Raw genomic sequence first — 18,789 nt, 5'->3', positions numbered from 1 at the left:
CAAACAGTTTATTATCTTCATTTTGTACCAATATGTTGGCTGCACTCTAGTCTACGTGTGTATTATATTTTTTCTGTCCAATTAGGTTTCAGCTTCTATGTGTTGCCATGTCAATGTAATCTACCCAGGGGCCTTCAAAATCAGTAGTGCTGGCCCATGTCACATACACACTATTAGAAATGGTGCTGTATCGGATTACAGATTCGCCTCACAGGCCAGCTTCCAAGGTGACGATCACCAGTGGAAGTTACTAATGGTTGACGTTAACCAGAAATGAAAGGCAGGCGTATCGATGATGATGTATTTGAAGATGAAGGGTTAAGTGGGTGTCTTGTTTTTTAATAATGGTATTATGGCGACCTGGCAGTTATTTATAAATTTTTTTTAAACAAGTGGCTGGATGGCGCAGTTGGACCGGGGTTTAAATCCCACTCAGGCTGAATGGCAACGTATGGCAACATATATTATTGCTATGTATTTGTTTTCTGGCCAGATAAGACGTCACTGAAGGCCCAGATACCAAATGCACTGCCCGCTACTGTGATATATAGTACATAATTTATATTGTTTTTTGTCTTATTTATTTTTATTCTATTTAAATATTTGGTGTTTCATGTATTATTTATGGTCATTTTATTTTATTTTTTACATATTTTTTAAACTGTAATGCCTGTTTTATTTATTTTTCCATTTCTAAAAAAATAAAAATTAGAAGGGGAAGTAATTCCTTTAAAGACTTCACCTTCCTCTTAAAATTCAGAGGTCAAGGACACAAATATATGCTATTGCACATACACGTAATTGACTCTGTTATACTAATCACTAATACGCTGCTAAAAATAATAATAATAATAATAATACAGGGATAAATCATGGCCATGTTACTCCAAAGTTAGTCTAACAAGGAAGCAACTGATGATGTAGGGAGTGCATACAGGCACATGACTGTCGTAATTCATCAAGATCTGCGTTTGAAATGTTCTTTATGGGTGTACACATCCAGTATTTATCGTCAGTTTGAAGCCTGCTGAGTATACACTTTCTGTCTTCAAAGGTGAGAGCGACTGTGTGAGTGGCAACGCCGCACGCTCACTTCCTTCCTGCAAGCACTCGAATCACTTCAAGCAGCTTGCTCCACTTTCCTGCTGCCGCTGCAGTCTCGAATGTTCCTACTCTGAGAAGCGATGAAGGACGTTTTTGTTCTGCTAGCTGCGCACGTTGTAGAGGTAGGTTTTGTTAGTTTCTCAACTGCATTTTAAAGAAATGTGCACTAGTAATGCCGATTCTGAGCGCATCTAGTATCACTTTTACGAGACTTTTTCTTTTATTGTGTGCATTTATCCTTTACATTCGACTTATGTACCCTTTCAAAAGTGCCGTTTTGCTTCCTGTAACGTTTAGACTTAGTCTAACTTTAAAGTAATGAGGTTTGGGAGTAATCTGCAATTAGAGAAGGATAGTAAAATACTGTTTTATTGGATCATAATTAATCAATAGAATATCTGAAAATACGTAATGCGTAATCTGTTTTATGTACATGTACATATGCCGCTATAGTGCTTCCATAGCCAAACAAACTTGCATCTCACGGCACACTATTATGTGTGTTCAAGGGCCGCCGAACAACGTGCAAAATTTCAGTGCTTGATGAAAAACCATCAGTGAAGCATGAAGACATGATCGTGTCAAAATTGTGGGATTTCTAAGAGTGGTACATGTACGCTGTACATTCTACCTGTATTGCCACATATACTGTAGCTAGCTAGCATGCACACAGCAAAAGAGTGGACCGACACAGGTGAGGGGCCAATGCAAGGTAACGTAGTGGAAATTAGAGAAGCACTCGGAGAGCGCACGCAGACCTCTGCCAAACGCCCAAGTTCCCCCCATATGTGATTCCCACCAAAATAATAATCCCATATTTTTTGGATCACTCTAACCATTTTTATGCACAAATGCCAAAAATGGTCACATCTTGCAATGTTAAAGAATCCTTAAAAAAAATTCCTGAATCCAGATTGTGATCCAAATCACCCGCAAAATGTAATCAGTTCTTCCATATCCCATTTCCAACAATTCCTGAAAATTTCAACCAAACCCATTCAGAACTTAAGTTATTTTGAACAGAAACAAACGAACAAACAAACAGATAAACGCTGGCAAAAACACAACCTCCGCATTGCGTTTGCACTTTGCGCTGCACTTGGCGGAGGTAATGAGGAGGATAAAAGATGACTGAAAAGCCAAATGCCACAGCTCACGTGTAGTAATGAACGAGGTGACCATCAACACAAACAAACCAGTATGCCGAATTTGGTTGGCACAAAAGGCAACAACACGAACTTGCCCACCTCAAACAAACCCAACCAAGTTCTCCCATCAACACTCACTGAGACGTTTGATCGGCAAAGTAAATACAAACGGAACAGCGCAAAATGGTGTGCGTTCTTTTGCTATATCCAAAAGATATGCTGCTCTTTAATACAGTTGCAAAGCCAGCACTGCAAGAAATGCTCCAAACGTTTCACAGCCAGTACAAATTGTCTGTGGAAAAACCTAGATGTCACAAACGGCAGTTCCACAACTTTACAGAGTGACAGACGGCATATTAAAAGAAATATTGCAATATTATGATATACTGTGTAGCGTAGAGTGTAGTTTGCTCAAGAAATGCTCCAAATGTTTCACAGACAGTATGAATTGCCTGAGAAAATACATGTCACAAACCATTTCCACAACTTTACAGAGTGAAAGATGACATATTAAAGAAAATACGGCATTATTATTATTGAATATTGTTATTATTGTATATTGTTATAACATTAGTTGTTTATTTGGTCTCCAAAATTTTTGCCAATATCATTTAGCATCAATTTGTGATACAATAAACATTTCAGAGGCACCTGCATTGTTTTATGACTCAATCAAATAAAAACATTTGTCCAGTCGTATATTTTCATTGTACTTATCTTAAAATTAATGTTAAAATGTTCAAAGTCTCATCTTGTGAGTTGGGTGTCTTGTGCCACCCCTACTAATAAGATATATTATTAGACATAACACTAATATGCGTACACTATTACACGAAAAGTTGGGCCGAGCATTAATTAGCATCTTTAATACAGTAAATGTATCAAAGTGGCCCATGCACCCTTTAATTTGTCTTTATGCGCCCCTCATTGGAAAAACACTAAATATAGTGTATTATATCGTTTAAATATTATTTTATATATTTTTGTTTTTTACATTTTTTTATTATTATTATTTTTTATTATTTTGCATTTTTTTTAATGTTTGATTTCTAACATCACTACAGTAAATAGTGAAATCTAATAGATTAACTGTCAAAGAAGTAATAAAAAGAAAGGATGATGATGTTAACTCAATAGTTAATTTATGGTGGCTGGCCGCTATGTGATGCTTAAATGTGAACAATATGTAGGAATACATATTTGCACCTTTTTTTGACGGCTTGTGCTCAAAGTCCAAACATTTTTGGAGAGATTGAGATGGAGTCCACCTCAGGTTGAGAACAAAGGTGTCCTCTGTTTGTGTACATGCGGCACAAGCAAGGTGGCCACAGGTGGAAGATGGTCTGATCCTGTTTCAAGCCCCACCCTCCACCGTCATTAAAATTGTTAGCTTTGCTTGACTGCATGATGGAACGTAGAGGTTACCTTACAATATGACAATATGTCCTCAGCTACGATTATTTGAGCTACATCAAAACAGGAGTTCAGAACATTCTACCATGCCTTAAAAAATATTTTTTTAATCCCTTAAAAGATACCAGGTACATTTTGTGTCATTCTTTTTTTTCAAGTCATGTTTTGGCTGTGTGTAATGAGTTTAAAACATTTTTTAAATTGTCATCTCTGTTCCATAAATTAGCCTAAAATGGCAAAGCTCCACAAAAAGCAACACATTTGCTCCTAACAACAAGAAAGGCCATGTTTTATTCCACATTGAACATAAACTAATGCAATCCTTCAATATTTCAATTTGGTCTGCTGCTGTTTTGATTTGTCCACCAGATGGTGCTATTTTTTCCATTCAAAGCATGCAGCAAAATTCCACACCTCTTTCTGCAGTGCCCTTTTACTTTAAATGCAGTTGTTATTGATGTTGGATAATGACGTGTGTGTTATTAAGCTACCTTTTTTGGCGGGCGGGGTGGCTCGATGTAAACACTATGGCCCTTAAGGGGTAAAAAACCCCAAAATATAAGTAATAAGTAAAATTGTTTTAAAAGGGTGGCTCATTGGCAATAAATACAACTTGATCACTCACCCCTGACTTGGCTTGAGTCTGACTCGAACCCACCACAAAGTGTAAAAAAAAAGTATAGTATGTTTACCTTTACCATTACCATAACTTCCAACATGGGCAAAAAGCAGATATGAGGTATTCTTGTTGTGTGTGTTGTTTGTTTGTTAGCAAAAACACACAGTATTGGTGACAATCAGAATAAAGGGTACCGATTCACAAACTTGCCCTTACATTCCACTTGCATTGAGGCCGAGTGGTGCAATGACCAACCAGATCCAGCAGATGGAGATGCAGCATCAGGATTGATTTTCCAATCAACCTTCTAATTGTCCGGCCTTGGCTGAGATCTGCGCTCTACTCGGTCATTTTTTTCTCTGCATCCGATCCCACAGGTGTTGTCGCTTCCATATTATGCTGGGCCCAGCAGAAAGTGCAACTATCCAGATCGAGAGTACCTGCTAGAGGCTTTAAGCCTGTGCTGCAGCAAGTGCCCACCAGGTGAATTTGGAGCTCTTCGAGCAACACACACACGCATACAAGCTGTAATGTATTAATTCATTCCCAAATGTGCTTTTTAAAATATTGTTAAATTTAAAAATGGGGGATATTTCATTTCTTCCTGCTAGTCAGGAAAGACAAATAGTGATCATAATAAAGCAGGTCGCTTTCTGAATCAACTGGGCTAATGATTCCAATTGTTGTACTGAATCAGGAATCATAAGTCCCAGGTCTCCATTAACGAGAGTCTCAACGAAGAGTTTTCTGCCTGATGACTGATAGATAAACAAGCCGAGCAAGCTCACTGCAAACACAAACAGCAGAGTCAGATGAATCATTTGAATTGATTCACAAACGAAAGTCAGCGGCTTCACTGAAAGCACAGCAGACTCTTGATTCATTTAAAATGATTCACTGATTCAAGTTAGCGGACTTTCCTGGAAACACTGTGGACTCAGATGATTAATTTGAAATGATTCACGGACTCGAGTCAGCTGACTCACTGGAAACACTGCAGACTTCGGTGATTCACTTGAATTGCCTTACTGACTGAAGTCAGTGGACTGACCGAAAATACAGCAGATTCAGATAATTCATGTGAATCGGCTCACTGATTCGAGTCAGCTGACCCACCAGAAACATAGCGGACTCAGATGATTCTGTTAAATTGATTCACTGATTTGAGTCAGCAGACTCACCGAAGACACAGCAAACTCAAATGATTCATTTGCCTTCATTCAGTGACGTAAGAGGAAACACCGTGGATGATTCATTTGAGTTGTTTCTTCACTCTTTTCTCTTTTCTCCACTCGACTCAGTGGACCCAGCAGAGTCAGCTGATTCAATTGAATTGATTCACTCACTTGAGTCAACAGACTGAAAGAAAACACGGTGGACTCGGATGATACCACTGAACGGGTTAACTGACTCGTGTCATCGGACTTATCATAAACAGTGTGGACGATTTGATTCACTGTTTGGACTCAAGTGTCTCAAATGAACCAGACCACTGTAGTGAATGACTCTTAGTAACCCAGAGTGCATAAAAGGAACTGAAGTTAGCACCGCTCAACAAGAATGAAATGAAATGTAAGAAATAGAAAAAACATGATCTTGAACAATATATAATTAAAAACTAAGGGAAAGAATACAAAAAATAACTCCAATAATTGTTCAATTCAACATTCCAAGCCTCCACATGTTTTGCCATGCGTATCAAACAATGTCTTCATAACATTATGTAAACCTTTATGTAACCTTCAAACTTTTAGAATTGTGAGACATTTTTAACGCTAAAAATGCGGGCAACGTCTTGTGTCCAACCCCTTCCCCCCTCCCACACACACAGGGCGGCGACTGACGCGGGAGTGCAATGAAACAACAGAGAGTGTGTGTGAACCGTGTGAACGCGACCAATACATGGAGAGCTGGAACTACGCCCCAAACTGCTTCCCTTGCTCCAAGTGCAAAGCTCGTCAGTAGCTCCAAATCTAATCTTCACTTCTGTCAACTTTGTAGTCGTATTTACGCGGCGGTGTTTTCTGTGCGTGAGCAGAAAAAGGCCTGCAGTTTGCCCACGCCTGCTCCTCCACCGCCATGTCCAAGTGTGCGTGTCGACCTGGCATGTACTGCATCATGGAATCTGATGAGCAACACTGCACCGAGTGTATACATCACACTTCATGCAAAGCTGGTTATGGAGTCTTTGTGCCAGGTACCCAGATTCTCACCATTTCACCACCTTTCACCACCAAATACATTTTAACAAGACACAGTAATATACACAGTACTCCCAATTTTAACAGCGCTAAAGAAATGACCCTTTAATATAATGTAAAGTAGTCAGTGTATACCTTGGGTAACAGTGTAAATTTACCGTTCCCTCACAATAACTCGAGACACAGCCATGAATGTCTAAACCAATGGCAACAAAAGTGATTACACCCCTCATGAAAATGTCCAAATTGTGTCCAAAGTGTGAATACTATATTTTCCAACACTCACGTGGCCATGGAGTTCACTAGAACTTCTCAGGTTGCCTCAGGAGTCTTCTTTCTGGCCTCCATCACAACATCATGGAGCTGGTGGATGTTAAGACACCTTGCACTCCTCAGCCTTCCGTTTGGGGATGCCCCACAGATGCTCAGTAGGGTTCAGGCCCATCACCTTCACCCTCAGCTTCTTTAGCAAGGCAGTGGTCGTCTTGGAGGCATATTTGTGGTCCTTATCATGTTGGAATACCGGCCTGCAGCCCAGTTTCCCAAGGGAGATCATTATCGTTCTCTGCTTCAGTGTGTCACAATACATGTTGCCATTCCTGTTTCCCTCAATGAACTGTGCTCCCCAGCTATGGCAGTACTCCTCACCTGGTTGCTGCCAAACACGCTTGACACCATTTGAAGCAAATGAGTTTATCTTGGTCTCATTAGACCACAGGAGGTGGTTCCAGTAATCCATTTGCTTAGTCTGATCATCTTCAGCAAACTGTTCATCTTTAGAAGAACGCACCCCAACAGCCTCTGCAGCAATGTTGGCAGCACTCCATTCATCCATTTTCGATCCCGCTAGTCCTCACTAGGGTCAAGGGGGTATGCTGGAGTCTATCCCAGCTGACTTTGTGTGAGAGGCAGGGGACACCCTGGACTGGTCGGCAGCCAATCGCAGGGCTAGCAGCACTCATACGTCTATTTTCCAAACACAACCTTCGGATATGTCTGAGCATGCTGACTGAACTTCCTTGGTGGACCATGGTGAGGCCTGTTCTGGGTGGAAGCTGTCCTGTTAAAGCAGTGCTTCTCAAAATAGTGGGGCAGGCCCGCCCCAGGGGGCACGGTGAACTGTCTGTCTGAACTACAAATGTATCATGCTCAACATGCAATTTCACTCCTGAACACGCTTGTATGCTTCACAGCTCTCCATTTTGTTGCATGTTCCTGGTTTCAGTCCAAACAGTACAGATAAATAAATAGAAGTGATCAGTTTCTCAATAGTATTTCAAATCGGGAAGGCGTGAATACATTTCTGTCCCCTGGGGGGGGACATGACAGAAAATTTGAGAATCACTGTGCTGTATAGTCTTGGCCATGTGCTGCAGCTCAGTTTCAGGGTGTTGGCAGTCTTATAACCTAGATCATCTTTATGTAGAACAGCAATTCTTTTTTTCACATCCTCAGAGAGTTTTTTTGCCATGAAGTGCCGTGATGAACTTCCAGTGACCGGTATGAGGGAGTGTGAGAGCGATAACACCATAACACACTTGCTGCCCATTCACATCATAGGCCTAGCAACACTAACGAGTCACAAATCACATGACCTCGGGGAGCGAAAATGGCTACCTGGGCCCACTTAGCACAGTTTAAAGTAAAGGTGTACTAACGTTTGTTTTAGTTATTTTGAGGGGACAGTAAATTTATCCAAGCTGTACACTAAAAAAGCCAAAAGAACTATGGATGTTAATTTACTGGTTAAAAACAAACACTACTTTTTAATATGTTGGTGAATTGCGCAGATTTTATTCCATCCATCCATTTTCTATACCGCTTCTCCTCATTAGGGTCGCCGGGGTATGCTGGAGCCTATCCCAGCTGACTTCAGGCGACAGGCGAGGTACACCCTGGACTGGTCGCCAGCCAATCACAGGCAGATTTGATTGTTCTCGTATGAAAAATAATATTTGAAAAATATTTTAAAAATATAAAACAATTAATTGATTATTGATTGTTACTTTTAACACATAGTATTGCCAATTCCTTTAAATGAAAACCCAAGTATAAACATTGCACACAATAACTATGTATACACTCCCTGGGCATTTTATTAGGCACAATATAAGCCAATACAAGAGTTCTTTCTCATTGACACCGTCAAGAGATTTTATGGACTGGTTCATGTTTTTTTTATTTGTTTTTGTTAAGGAACAGCAACTTCAAACGTCAAGTGTAAAAAATGCAATGACGGAACATTCTCCGACGTCTCCTCCGCAGTGGAGCCCTGTAGGCCTCATACAAGGTGAGTGTGATATGGCTTCAACTGACTTGTTGGACCTTATTATTTTTTTGTTTCTACGTGTGCAGCTGTCATGGGAGGCCAGTCTTAACAGAAGGAACGTCAACCTCGGACACTGTGTGTGAAGCTGACCTGCGGCCACGCATCCAAACAAGTGGGAATGCCAACCAAACAGTCACTGCAAGATCACCTGGCTCTGTCCTGCCATCTCCAAAAAGCCCTGGAGCTGACAAGGAACTGGGTATGGTGTCTTCATAAGATGTCTTTAAGCAGTAATAACGAAAACGTGCTAACCTGCCTGTCTTCAGTTGCCACTGTCGCCAGTGTTGTTGGCGTGGTCATAATCTTCATCGTGATCGCCATCATTCTGCTGGTCCTTTACAGGACAATATGGATGAAAGGTAACCTGCAAAAAATTAAGAAAACAAAGAAAAAAGGAATGTATAAAGTCTATATGGTTGCTGGCGCGTCATGTCACCAAATTCTTAAGAAACTACCAATCAGGTGATTTTTATTCCCATCCTTACTGATAATTTTGTCTTTGTCAGGCACTGCGAGGTTGCAGCCGAAAAACAATGCAAATGAAAATTGTGAGAGTGATGATGAAGTGAGTCTTCCTGACAGTTCTTCTTCTTCGGTGTGTTGCATGCTAATATTTTGATTTCCTTCTCCTCCTCATTGCAGGTCAATCAGGGTCACTTGGGTGAAACTCTGCTGACTGCGGTCGCCTCGCTAGAGCAACATTGTCTGCTGCAGAAAGTGGAGGTCAGCGGGGATTCAGGTCACTGCAGCAGCAGCGACACCAGCAGCCAGGAGTCCACCGAACCCCTGCAGTCCACCGTGGCCCTCCACCAGTCTGCTGTTTTACAGACCCCCATCCAACCTACACAGCCCCCTTGGCTCCAGAATCCTGTCACCGCCAGTCCGCACGTTAATGTCAACATTACTTTCAACATTGGAAGTGGAGACTCACACTACATGCCGTCTGCACGCTTCATTCAGAGACACTCTGAGCTCCGACTCGGAGATGAGGAGGAGGATATGAAGTCCTTCAACATCCCGCAGCAAGAAGAGGGAAAAGAATTGTCCGAGCAGGAGAGCGCCGATGAAAATGCATGAAAAAGCATGTAAATGTGCAAGTATGTTCCTTGGCATCATTGCATTATACTTGTTTGTATCTACTGTATATATCTGTAAATAGTAGGGGTGTCACGAGATCTCATGTCACAAGACCTCGCGAGATGAAAACGTGACGAGATTTCTCATTTGGAGAAAAGAAAAACAGGACAGCCTGAAGCCAATCAGACTGTGAACTATGGCATTGCTACTATGAATGATAATGGTAGTAATATGGAAGTGGCAGTGTGCAAGGCATTATTGGAAGTGCACATGAAGTGCTTTACACACACTTTAAACCATGCAATCCAATCTAACGTGGTGTTCCCAGTGTCGCCGTCAGGGAGGTTTTTCCATCGAAGTTGAACAGCTGCCGCGTGTGTTAATATCCAAACAGACGCTGTAGCAATTCAACACTTGATCTAAATGACTAGATTTAACAGATCAAAGCACGTTAATGCACCCTTAATCACCATTACCATTAATCACCATTAATCATAGCTGCACCAGGTCTGCTCGGAGCAGGTGTCTGACTATATGCACTCATTGCAGAAATAAAATAGCAGATAGTATGAATTGCTTTTGAGAAAATAACTGTCAAACGCCAATTTCGCCCCTTTACAGAGTGAAGAAAGGATCATTTAGAGTGAAGGTATAATAATTTATTTATTTATTAGTAGAATTATATATGATCATAACACTGGTTTATTTCATCTAAAAAAATATAAAAAATGATATTGTTTCGCAGCTGCACGGTGGCCGAGTGGTTAGCATGTTTGCCACAGGAGATTGACCAGGGTTCGAATCTCCGCTTCGGCATCTCTGTGTGGAGTTTGCATGTTCTCCCCGTGCGTGGGTTTTCTCTGGGTACTCCGCTTTCCTCCCACATTCCAAAAACATGCATGTTAGGTTAATTGGGACTCTAAATTGTCCGTAGGTATGAATGTGAGTGTGAATGGTTGTTTGTCTATATGTGCCCTGTGATTGGCTGGCGACCAGTCCAGGGTGTACCCCGCCTCTGACCCAAAGTCACCTGAGATAGTCTCCAGTATACCTCCGTGACCCTAATGAGGATAAGCAGCATAGAAAATGGCTGTTGTTTCGTCCATAAACCATTTCAAAACCTCCCTGTATGGTTTTGTGACTGATCCCAGCTGACTGAAGCCAAATAACAAGTTGGTTTCTCCAGTCATAGTTTTTCATTTTAAGCCCTTTTATGTCACGTTCCCGTTCTCGTGGTCTCAATCTTGTGTATCATCTCTTGTGTTGGGTGTCTCGTAAGACCCTTAGTAAGGGACACAAGTAGGATCTGTTAGGCTCATAACAAATAATGTTCAAATGGCATGAAACCAATATTGTAAAGCATCATCCTTTGGTGAGGTTGTAGTCAATGCTGGGCTTGAACTAAAAGGTGTAAAATATAGAAAAGCAAGAAAAACATTATTTTACTGACCGAGTGAACATTCTACTTCACAAGTGTCAAAATCGAGGCCCGGGGGCCAGATGTGGCCCGCCACTTTATTTTACGTGGGAATAATGTGTGTCAATAATGTACTTCACCTTTTTCCATCTAAATGTACTTGTTGCTTGTTGAAAACCGCTGTTAAATCTACTGCATGGTTTGTAGGGGGGGTATGCTGCCATCTGCTGTACGACAGCGGAAATGACATCTTTTGAGCAGCTCTCTTATCATCTTCATAAAATATTGAATCATTACACAATTAACAACTTGGTGGTTATTTTCTCATTTGTCTTCCCGATTTAAGTACAGATTTTGATTCGTTTGTTACGAGTTAAAGCCAGCAAACTGGGAGAACACCGGGAGAAAGTATGGACTATGCCAACATTGGTAAGCTTTGAATTGTCATATTTTACGGGTGTTTTTCAATGTAAGAAATTAAAAACAACAACAATTAAAAACAATTAAAACGCTGAGAAATTACTGTTAACTGTGTTTTTCATGTTTTCTTGCATAAACATAAGCGATACCGTTCTCCAATAAATCTATCTGTGCAACGATCTCCCCCATCCTTCCAGCTAGTTGGTTGCGCCTGTTGCCGCTGTGTGTTGCTCTTCTTCCTGGTTAGAGACTTGCCTCCGAGCTGCCGATGTCGCCTGACAACCTACGGTAAGTTAAGGATTTACCCTCTTTTTATCCATTTATTCCTCCAGGCATGGTCGATATTACACTCATGCCAAGTCTTAAATATTTCCTCCTGCTCCTCGGCTTCAAATGTTGCTCATTTAAGGACTGTTTAGTGAGGTTTATGTGGCTGTGTCCACAGTCTCATACCTCCCCCTCTGCTGTTGCTGGTGGCTGTGCTGGCTTGTGTAGCCAAATCTAGCCTATTTTAGCAAACAAAAGGCAAATAAATTAATGACGCTCACACGCCACCAGAAATATATTTTTTGTGTATTATTATCAGAAGTATAAAGCTGTAAAATCCCACAAATAGAGGTGAATTTGTTGAGGTAGTTGCTGCAGGTGCTTGCCCTGTTGGTTGCTGCAGGTTGGCTGTGGACTTTTGGCTGTAATTTTTTTTTGTATCAAAAAAGAAAATAAAGCATTGGGTTCATACTGGCCAAAGCTATATAAATCTTTACACAATCCTCTCAAGCCAATAAAATGATAATTTTACAAATATTCAGGGGGAAAAAAAGTACAGATTTTGCCAAATATTAATGGGATGGAAAACGCCTGTTTTTACTCAGTTAATAACCACATTTAACTGTTAAGAGCTCCCAGCGCTGTTGAATTGTGCTAAATTAATACAGGTCCAATTTGTCAGAGATGATAGTTTTTAGATTGAAATTACCCTAAACTGGCAATGCTCGACAAAAATATCACACTTTTGCTCCTCCTGGCAAAAAATGTTAAGGACATTTTTACATGCCACGTTTATCTTTACTAAAGTATTGCAATTCTTTATGTTAACATTACAATTTGGAGGACTTGCCTCCTATTTTTAATTACTATATTTATCCACCAGACGGCGCTACTTCTTCCCCATTGAAAGCATGCAGCAACATTTTACTGTTAATATGCAAGGGTGCCTTGGCACTGAGGCCCTTCCCACACGGGAACGTTCTTGGGATTATTATTTTTATGGCGGGTTGGAAAAAAGTCGCATCCACACTGTGCCGGATTAGTATATAGTTGCATCCCGACGGGAACGGATAACTGAGTGAAAACTATGTAGTACACAAGGCACACTGACGTGTGGCGCTGTGAACTGACACACAGACGGAACCACTTGACAGTCCAAACCATAGAAGAAGACAGAACGCATGCGCATAAGTCTGTCATCGTTGCTTATCTCGACTGACAGCAAGTGGAAATACTTCTGCGAGTCATTGTGGAGTATAAGAGAACAAAATAGCAGAAGAATGTCGACTGAGGTGAGTCATAATATGTGACGGCGACGAGGTGGCGGTGGGTCAGTGACGTCATCGTTCTCGTGTAGAGCTGTCTACACAGAAACGACAAGCTGGCATTTTCAGATTTTCCCACTCTAGAAGCCGTTTTCAAAAAATATAATTTCAGAGCACCCAGAACGCCGTTTCCATGTGGACGAGAGGCTGAAATGATAAAATACTTTGCCGTTTCGACCTGAAAACGTTTCCGTGTGGATAAAGCCCCTGAAATCATGCGTGCGTATCACGATTGATTTTTGAATAATGTTGTGTATGTAAAAAAAAAAAAAAAAAAAAAGTGTGTTATTATTTTAGTATGTTTTGCTTTTACAATAAAAAAACAAAACAGTGTAGTTATGTAAACATATGTGCCTTTTAGAGGGTTAAAATCCCCCAAATATAAATCTGTAGTGTATATACTATGTAGAAGTAGTTTTAAAAGATTGACTTGTTTTAAGTGGAGGGGAAAATGGTTTATTTTTACAGCTGTTTTTTGTTGTTTGTGCCAAATGTGAGTGGATTTTAAGGACCTCCTTAAGGGATAATGTTTAAAGACAAAAATGCAAAAATAGTCCTTATATTTGCAGTAAGATCCCCATCGCAACGCTCACAAAAGGCAACAAAACCAGATTTTGAAAGACGTGTGAAAACAGGAATGTAATAGCCACACAGAACACAAAATGTTAGATGTCCTCCATTGTTGTCTTTGTTTATTGTATCATCTTCCTCTTCTTCTTTGTTGAATTTGTCAGTGGCTTACCAAAGTATGGTTTACTGTTTCAAAACAATACAATGGGGAGCTGAACTGAAACCAAATGTTTGGCATTGTTGGCTAACACGATACATGCACTAATTTTCTGTACTCTGTACGCAATTTGACTCTCGAATACGCTTGTGGGTCTGTCTCCTGAAAGGGGCACCAAAAGAATGACGTACAGTCGTGTGACACAGCAAGCAAAGTGGCAAGTTATTTTCTAACCAATTTGCTTATTAAAATAAAGTGTTACTTTTATATATATTGCGATATCATCTGTATCTATCACTGTAAATGGTTTGCGTTAAACTCGCACAAACATGCTCCATAATAGCGACGTATTTTGCATGTAACCGGAGCTAGTGAATCACTGTCACTTTTGTTATTGCCTGAATTTTGACAACAAACAAGTGAAATAACCCAGAAATACTCTGAAGTTGTTATTGTGTGTCAAGGCAGAGCTCATTTGCATATAGTGTTCCGCAATTCATTTTAGTTAAATTATGTATGACGTTGGTATGTTCGTTACGTTTGTGGCGCATACACGATTTGTCGCAGTTTGGTCAAAGCACATGTTTTGGACGCAGCAAAATGCGTTTGGTGCACAATGAGGTGTTATACTTTGGAAATCACAGCAGCTGAAACCGAAGTGCCACCGTTTTGTATTATATATTTCATTGTCTTTGTGACAAACTTTTGCATGTCACAAAATGGGCTACAATTGACATCAGACCGCGTTTTACACACAACGGACGAATATGAAAATATATGACACAGTTTACCCCGTTTATTCAATGTGTTTGTATTATCTTTTTATCTGGTTATAGCTTCAAATCACTGTAGTTTGTGCATCATGCCCCTCAAAGTGACGGCACCCTCTCTGTCACCCCCTCAGGAGACTGACCATTCACTTGACTACACTTCACTGGTACGCATTTTCATGCATTTCGAGTTCAGTCTCTGTAACCTGGGTTATGCTACTTTGTCGAGGCACCTGCATACGCTACACCAGCTCTCTCCTTCCTCCGTAAAGGCCATGATTGGTCGGCTTGTAGAAACATTATTTCCTGTGTGGATACAACTCATTCAACCCACCTGCGCAAACGCCCTGTCAAACCTCAGATCAACATTTGCAGTTTTTATTACCATTATTTGCTTGCAACGAAGGAAGCTAACAAGCTAAGTCACATCACGCTCTGAACCCTGACGAAAAACTACAAAAGCAGTGTGGCTCAGGGGCCCTTTGCAACCCGTGGCTTGTTTTTTATTGGCCCGCAGTACATTGTATACATAAAATTAAACTTAAATTATAAATTAAATTTAATTATATAATAATTATAAACTAAATTTTATGCCCTTTTTATGTAGATCAGTTGGCTTTGATTTTCTTAATTTTTACTTTTCGACAGATTCTTACATTAAAACCGATCTAAACCACCAATCTACCTCCGCAAAGTGCGTCTGCTGCACGGGTAAACAAATATCACTCGGGGCGAGACCATGCCGTCAGTCTAGCAGTATTAGACAGTAAAAGAAAAAGAGCAACGGATCGCAGATTTCGTAGTTTATGTAAGGCCGAAATAAGTCGTGGTGGGGCCGTAAACAAAATGTTCAATACAACAAACCTCATTTGCCATTTAAGAAACCACCGCACCATACAATATGCAGCATTTGAAGCTAGCAATGTAAGCTAAAGCTAGCCAGACAAAGGGCCAGGCAGTGGGCAGTGGGTGGACAATTAGAGCCGTATATTTGCTCACTTGAACTTTATTCACAACTTTGCAGCATGTACAATCCTCACATACACACACATACAACTAGCCCGGCTCTCTTTCGGCACGGTGTCACACTCATAACGTTCCCTCTGCAACGTGTGCTAACTAGAAACATTTACATTACAATCCTACTGTAACAACAGCCCGCTGTTAGCATTGATGACCGATGAAAAGAGCAAAGCTACTTCAAGGACAATTGTGGAGTTCATGGCATTCAGCGACCAGCCATCAGTTTGTTCTGTAGATCATTTTAATAACTACCTCAAACCTAGTGATTTCATTCATTTAAAAATCCAAAAAATGGTCTCCAGTTAATATATATATATAAATATATATATATATATATATATATATATATATATATATATATATATATATATATATATATATATATATATATATATATATATATATATCTCAGTAGGTCAGGCTTTTTTAAAGATTTGTGCTCGGTGAGCAACCAGAAAATTCCAACTCCTCCACTGGTTATCAACTGTCAAGTTCTTTTTTGACTTTAGCCTGCCTGAACTCAAGATGGTAAAGGACACTTTATCAACCTTTATGTTGATAACCTTAAATCAAAGACAAATGGTATCAATTATAATTATAACCAATGTCAGTCAGTCTAAACATTGGTCAGTGCTTAGTAAATAACAATCAGTTTATAGTATCTAGTCGCTAACAGTATAACAGTATTTTAGAACCAACAATAGTTGTTACATACCACTGGTCTCACCGGTCTTCTCTCGTTACAAACTTTCGTTTTCTACCAAATGTGCAATTACTCTATGCTCAACTAGCTTTTCTTCATATCATGCATGCCACACAGGTATCAAACATGTCATATTATCGTGAGTGTTATGAAATCAGTTACATCATCATATTGTATCAAAGTTTTGAAAGACGTCTATTGCAAGCATCATAAGAATTCTCGTCATCTTTGATGACTACTTTGACTGACTACTCGACAGTCATGGTGTTTACAAAGAAGTCCATTTTGTCCAAACAATGTGGTTGCACTTGTTTAGCATGTCTGAAAAGGAGTAGGCGGAAGCAGATCGTACTTAATTCTACCACTTCTCCATGTCTCAGCAACTGAGAGTCCTGTGTTTAACATGTTCACACTTGCAATAACTCACATTTTTAGCATTTGGTCTTTTTTGGTGGTACGTCATTATCGACGATGGCATCTGAGACGATCAAGTCCATCCATCCATCCATTTTCTATACCGCTTCTCCTCTTTAGGGTCGCCGGGGCATTTTAATTTTTGAAAAACCGCAAGGGCACGATGCTCAAAACCGCAATGTAGCGAGGTACGACTGTACAGGGTGTCTCGAAAATGTCAATCATTTGAAATATGAAAACTACGTGTCCTAGGCAAACAACGTTAAATAGGCGTCATAGGCTTTATGACGACCTTACAGGACATACAGAAAAATCAGTCCGAGTAGGTTGATATATGTTAAGCTATTTGAAGAAAACACTGACATGCTAGCATTGTGTTGTTGTTAGATGAATATCTAAAACTATATCTTACTATTAAATGAATAAATGGTCAGTACTGGAAAAAAAACAGCTGCAGGCCAACAATAGCCCCCGGGCTGCATTTTGGCCTTCCCTGCTTCATGGTGACGCTCCAAGTGATGATACTTGTGATATTGTTGTCTTTTAAACAGAGACCAAAAAAAGTAAAGGAATTCCAAACTGCTGAAGAATGCCAGTAAACTCCACAGCTGAGGATTAAAGCGCTCCAGGGTGTTGGCCTCGCTGTCTCCTTTTTCGCAAATGGCTTGCTGCCTGAAGGACGAGCTCCTCTGTTCCATCTGCCTCAGCATCTACCAAGACCCCGTCAGCTTCGGCTGCGAACACTATTTCTGCCGCAAGTGCATCACCGAGCACTGGAGCAGGCAGGAGCCTCACGGAGCGCGGGACTGCCCCGAGTGCCGCCGCACCTTCGCCGACCCGCTGTTGTCGCCCAGCCTCAAGCTGTCCAACATTGTGGAGCGCTACTCGGCCTTCCCCCTGGACGCCATCCTCAACGCTCAGAGGAGCCCGTACCCCTGCAAGGACCACGAGAAGGTCAAGCTCTTCTGCCTCACCGACAAAAGCCTGGTGTGCTTCTTCTGCGACGAGCCGGCGCTTCACGAGCAGCACCAGGTCACCACTATTGACGAGGCCTACGAGGAGATCCAAGTCAGTTGAACACACACACACACACACACACACAGAGATGTGCGCGCATGCACACATACACTCCCAAGGGTGAGGCTGACATTTTCTCAACATCTGTCAGCGCTTAGCAGCACACTGTGGGAATGGCATTTATTGAAGATGTTTTACGCAAGTAATGTAAATAATGTGAATATTTAGGCTTAGAATATGCACCTTTCCTGATTTATATACATTCATTCATACTGTACTCATATTATAGTATTTTTCAACAATTTTAAATAAGTCTCAGAGGTCCCACAGTAATGTATTGAAAGTGTGTTGTCCAAAATCTTGCCTTGATGCTGGAATTTAGACAATTTAGCTTTAATGCTAATGAGCTGTGTTTGTCTATGCCTACACACTATCGTGTTCTTTATCCACTCTTTGCATATACACTGTAACTCTGCACTTGTCCAACATAGCAACATAGTAGATGCCATATATCACATACAACAAGGTAACATTAAGGAGTGGGACAGGAGGACACAAATGTTAGCAACACTATGTGAGCTACAGTGCTAACATTTCACTCACATTTTAACAGCAACATCATGCTAGGTTATCCTATTTGTTGAGGAAAAACTAAATGATCAAACTTACAGCTCCCACATCTGTAGCTGACTGACGGACAGTTGGCAGAGCAACGGGCTTTGTTCTAAGATGTGTAGTGAAGCCTTTTTAATCATACTTTACTAAACTAGGCTAACCCCGCTGGCTTCCTCTTACGCTCCGTAAGAGATGAGCTT

The 18,789-nt window shown here is 40.7% G+C and overlaps 2 protein-coding genes across 2 annotated transcripts in view; both read left to right on the top strand.

The window, feature by feature from the left end:
- The first annotated feature begins 895 nt into the window (after positions 1 to 895).
- tnfrsf1b (tumor necrosis factor receptor superfamily, member 1B) lies at positions 896 to 11,783 on the top strand. The gene is made up of 10 exons (XM_054784650.1): positions 896 to 920; positions 1,055 to 1,226; positions 4,662 to 4,767; positions 6,116 to 6,241; positions 6,323 to 6,481; positions 8,682 to 8,775; positions 8,841 to 9,013; positions 9,081 to 9,173; positions 9,321 to 9,379; positions 9,457 to 11,783. The coding sequence occupies exons 2-10, from the start codon at positions 1,185 to 1,187 to the stop codon at positions 9,889 to 9,891; spliced, it is 1,287 nt and encodes a 428-aa protein (XP_054640625.1). The 5' UTR covers positions 896 to 920; positions 1,055 to 1,184; the 3' UTR covers positions 9,892 to 11,783.
- Positions 11,784 to 11,947: 164 nt separating this feature from the next.
- The window catches only part of trim62.1 (tripartite motif containing 62, tandem duplicate 1), a 46,514-nt gene continuing 39,672 nt past the window's right edge, over positions 11,948 to 18,789 (top strand). The window contains exons 1-2 of the mRNA XM_054783385.1: positions 11,948 to 12,016; positions 17,509 to 18,025. Of these exons, the coding sequence (XP_054639360.1) occupies positions 17,618 to 18,025 (408 nt within the window). The 5' untranslated portion in view covers positions 11,948 to 12,016; positions 17,509 to 17,617. The remainder of the gene's footprint in view (positions 12,017 to 17,508; positions 18,026 to 18,789) is intronic.

This window comes from Dunckerocampus dactyliophorus, chromosome 8, assembly GCF_027744805.1.
Source record: "Dunckerocampus dactyliophorus isolate RoL2022-P2 chromosome 8, RoL_Ddac_1.1, whole genome shotgun sequence".
NCBI classification, from domain to species: Eukaryota; Metazoa; Chordata; class Actinopteri; order Syngnathiformes; family Syngnathidae; genus Dunckerocampus; species Dunckerocampus dactyliophorus.
This window is presented reverse-complemented; position numbering and strand designations above follow the sequence as displayed.

Coding starts and splice junctions, on each gene's coding strand:
- tnfrsf1b (XM_054784650.1), top strand. CDS start 1,185: ATGAAGGACGTTTTTGTTCTGCTAGCTGCGCACGTTGTAGAG. Junction 8,776..8,840: donor CCCTGTAGGCCTCATACAAG/GTGAGTGTGATA, acceptor CTACGTGTGCAG/CTGTCATGGGAGGCCAGTCT. Junction 9,014..9,080: donor TGGAGCTGACAAGGAACTGG/GTATGGTGTCTT, acceptor GCCTGTCTTCAG/TTGCCACTGTCGCCAGTGTT.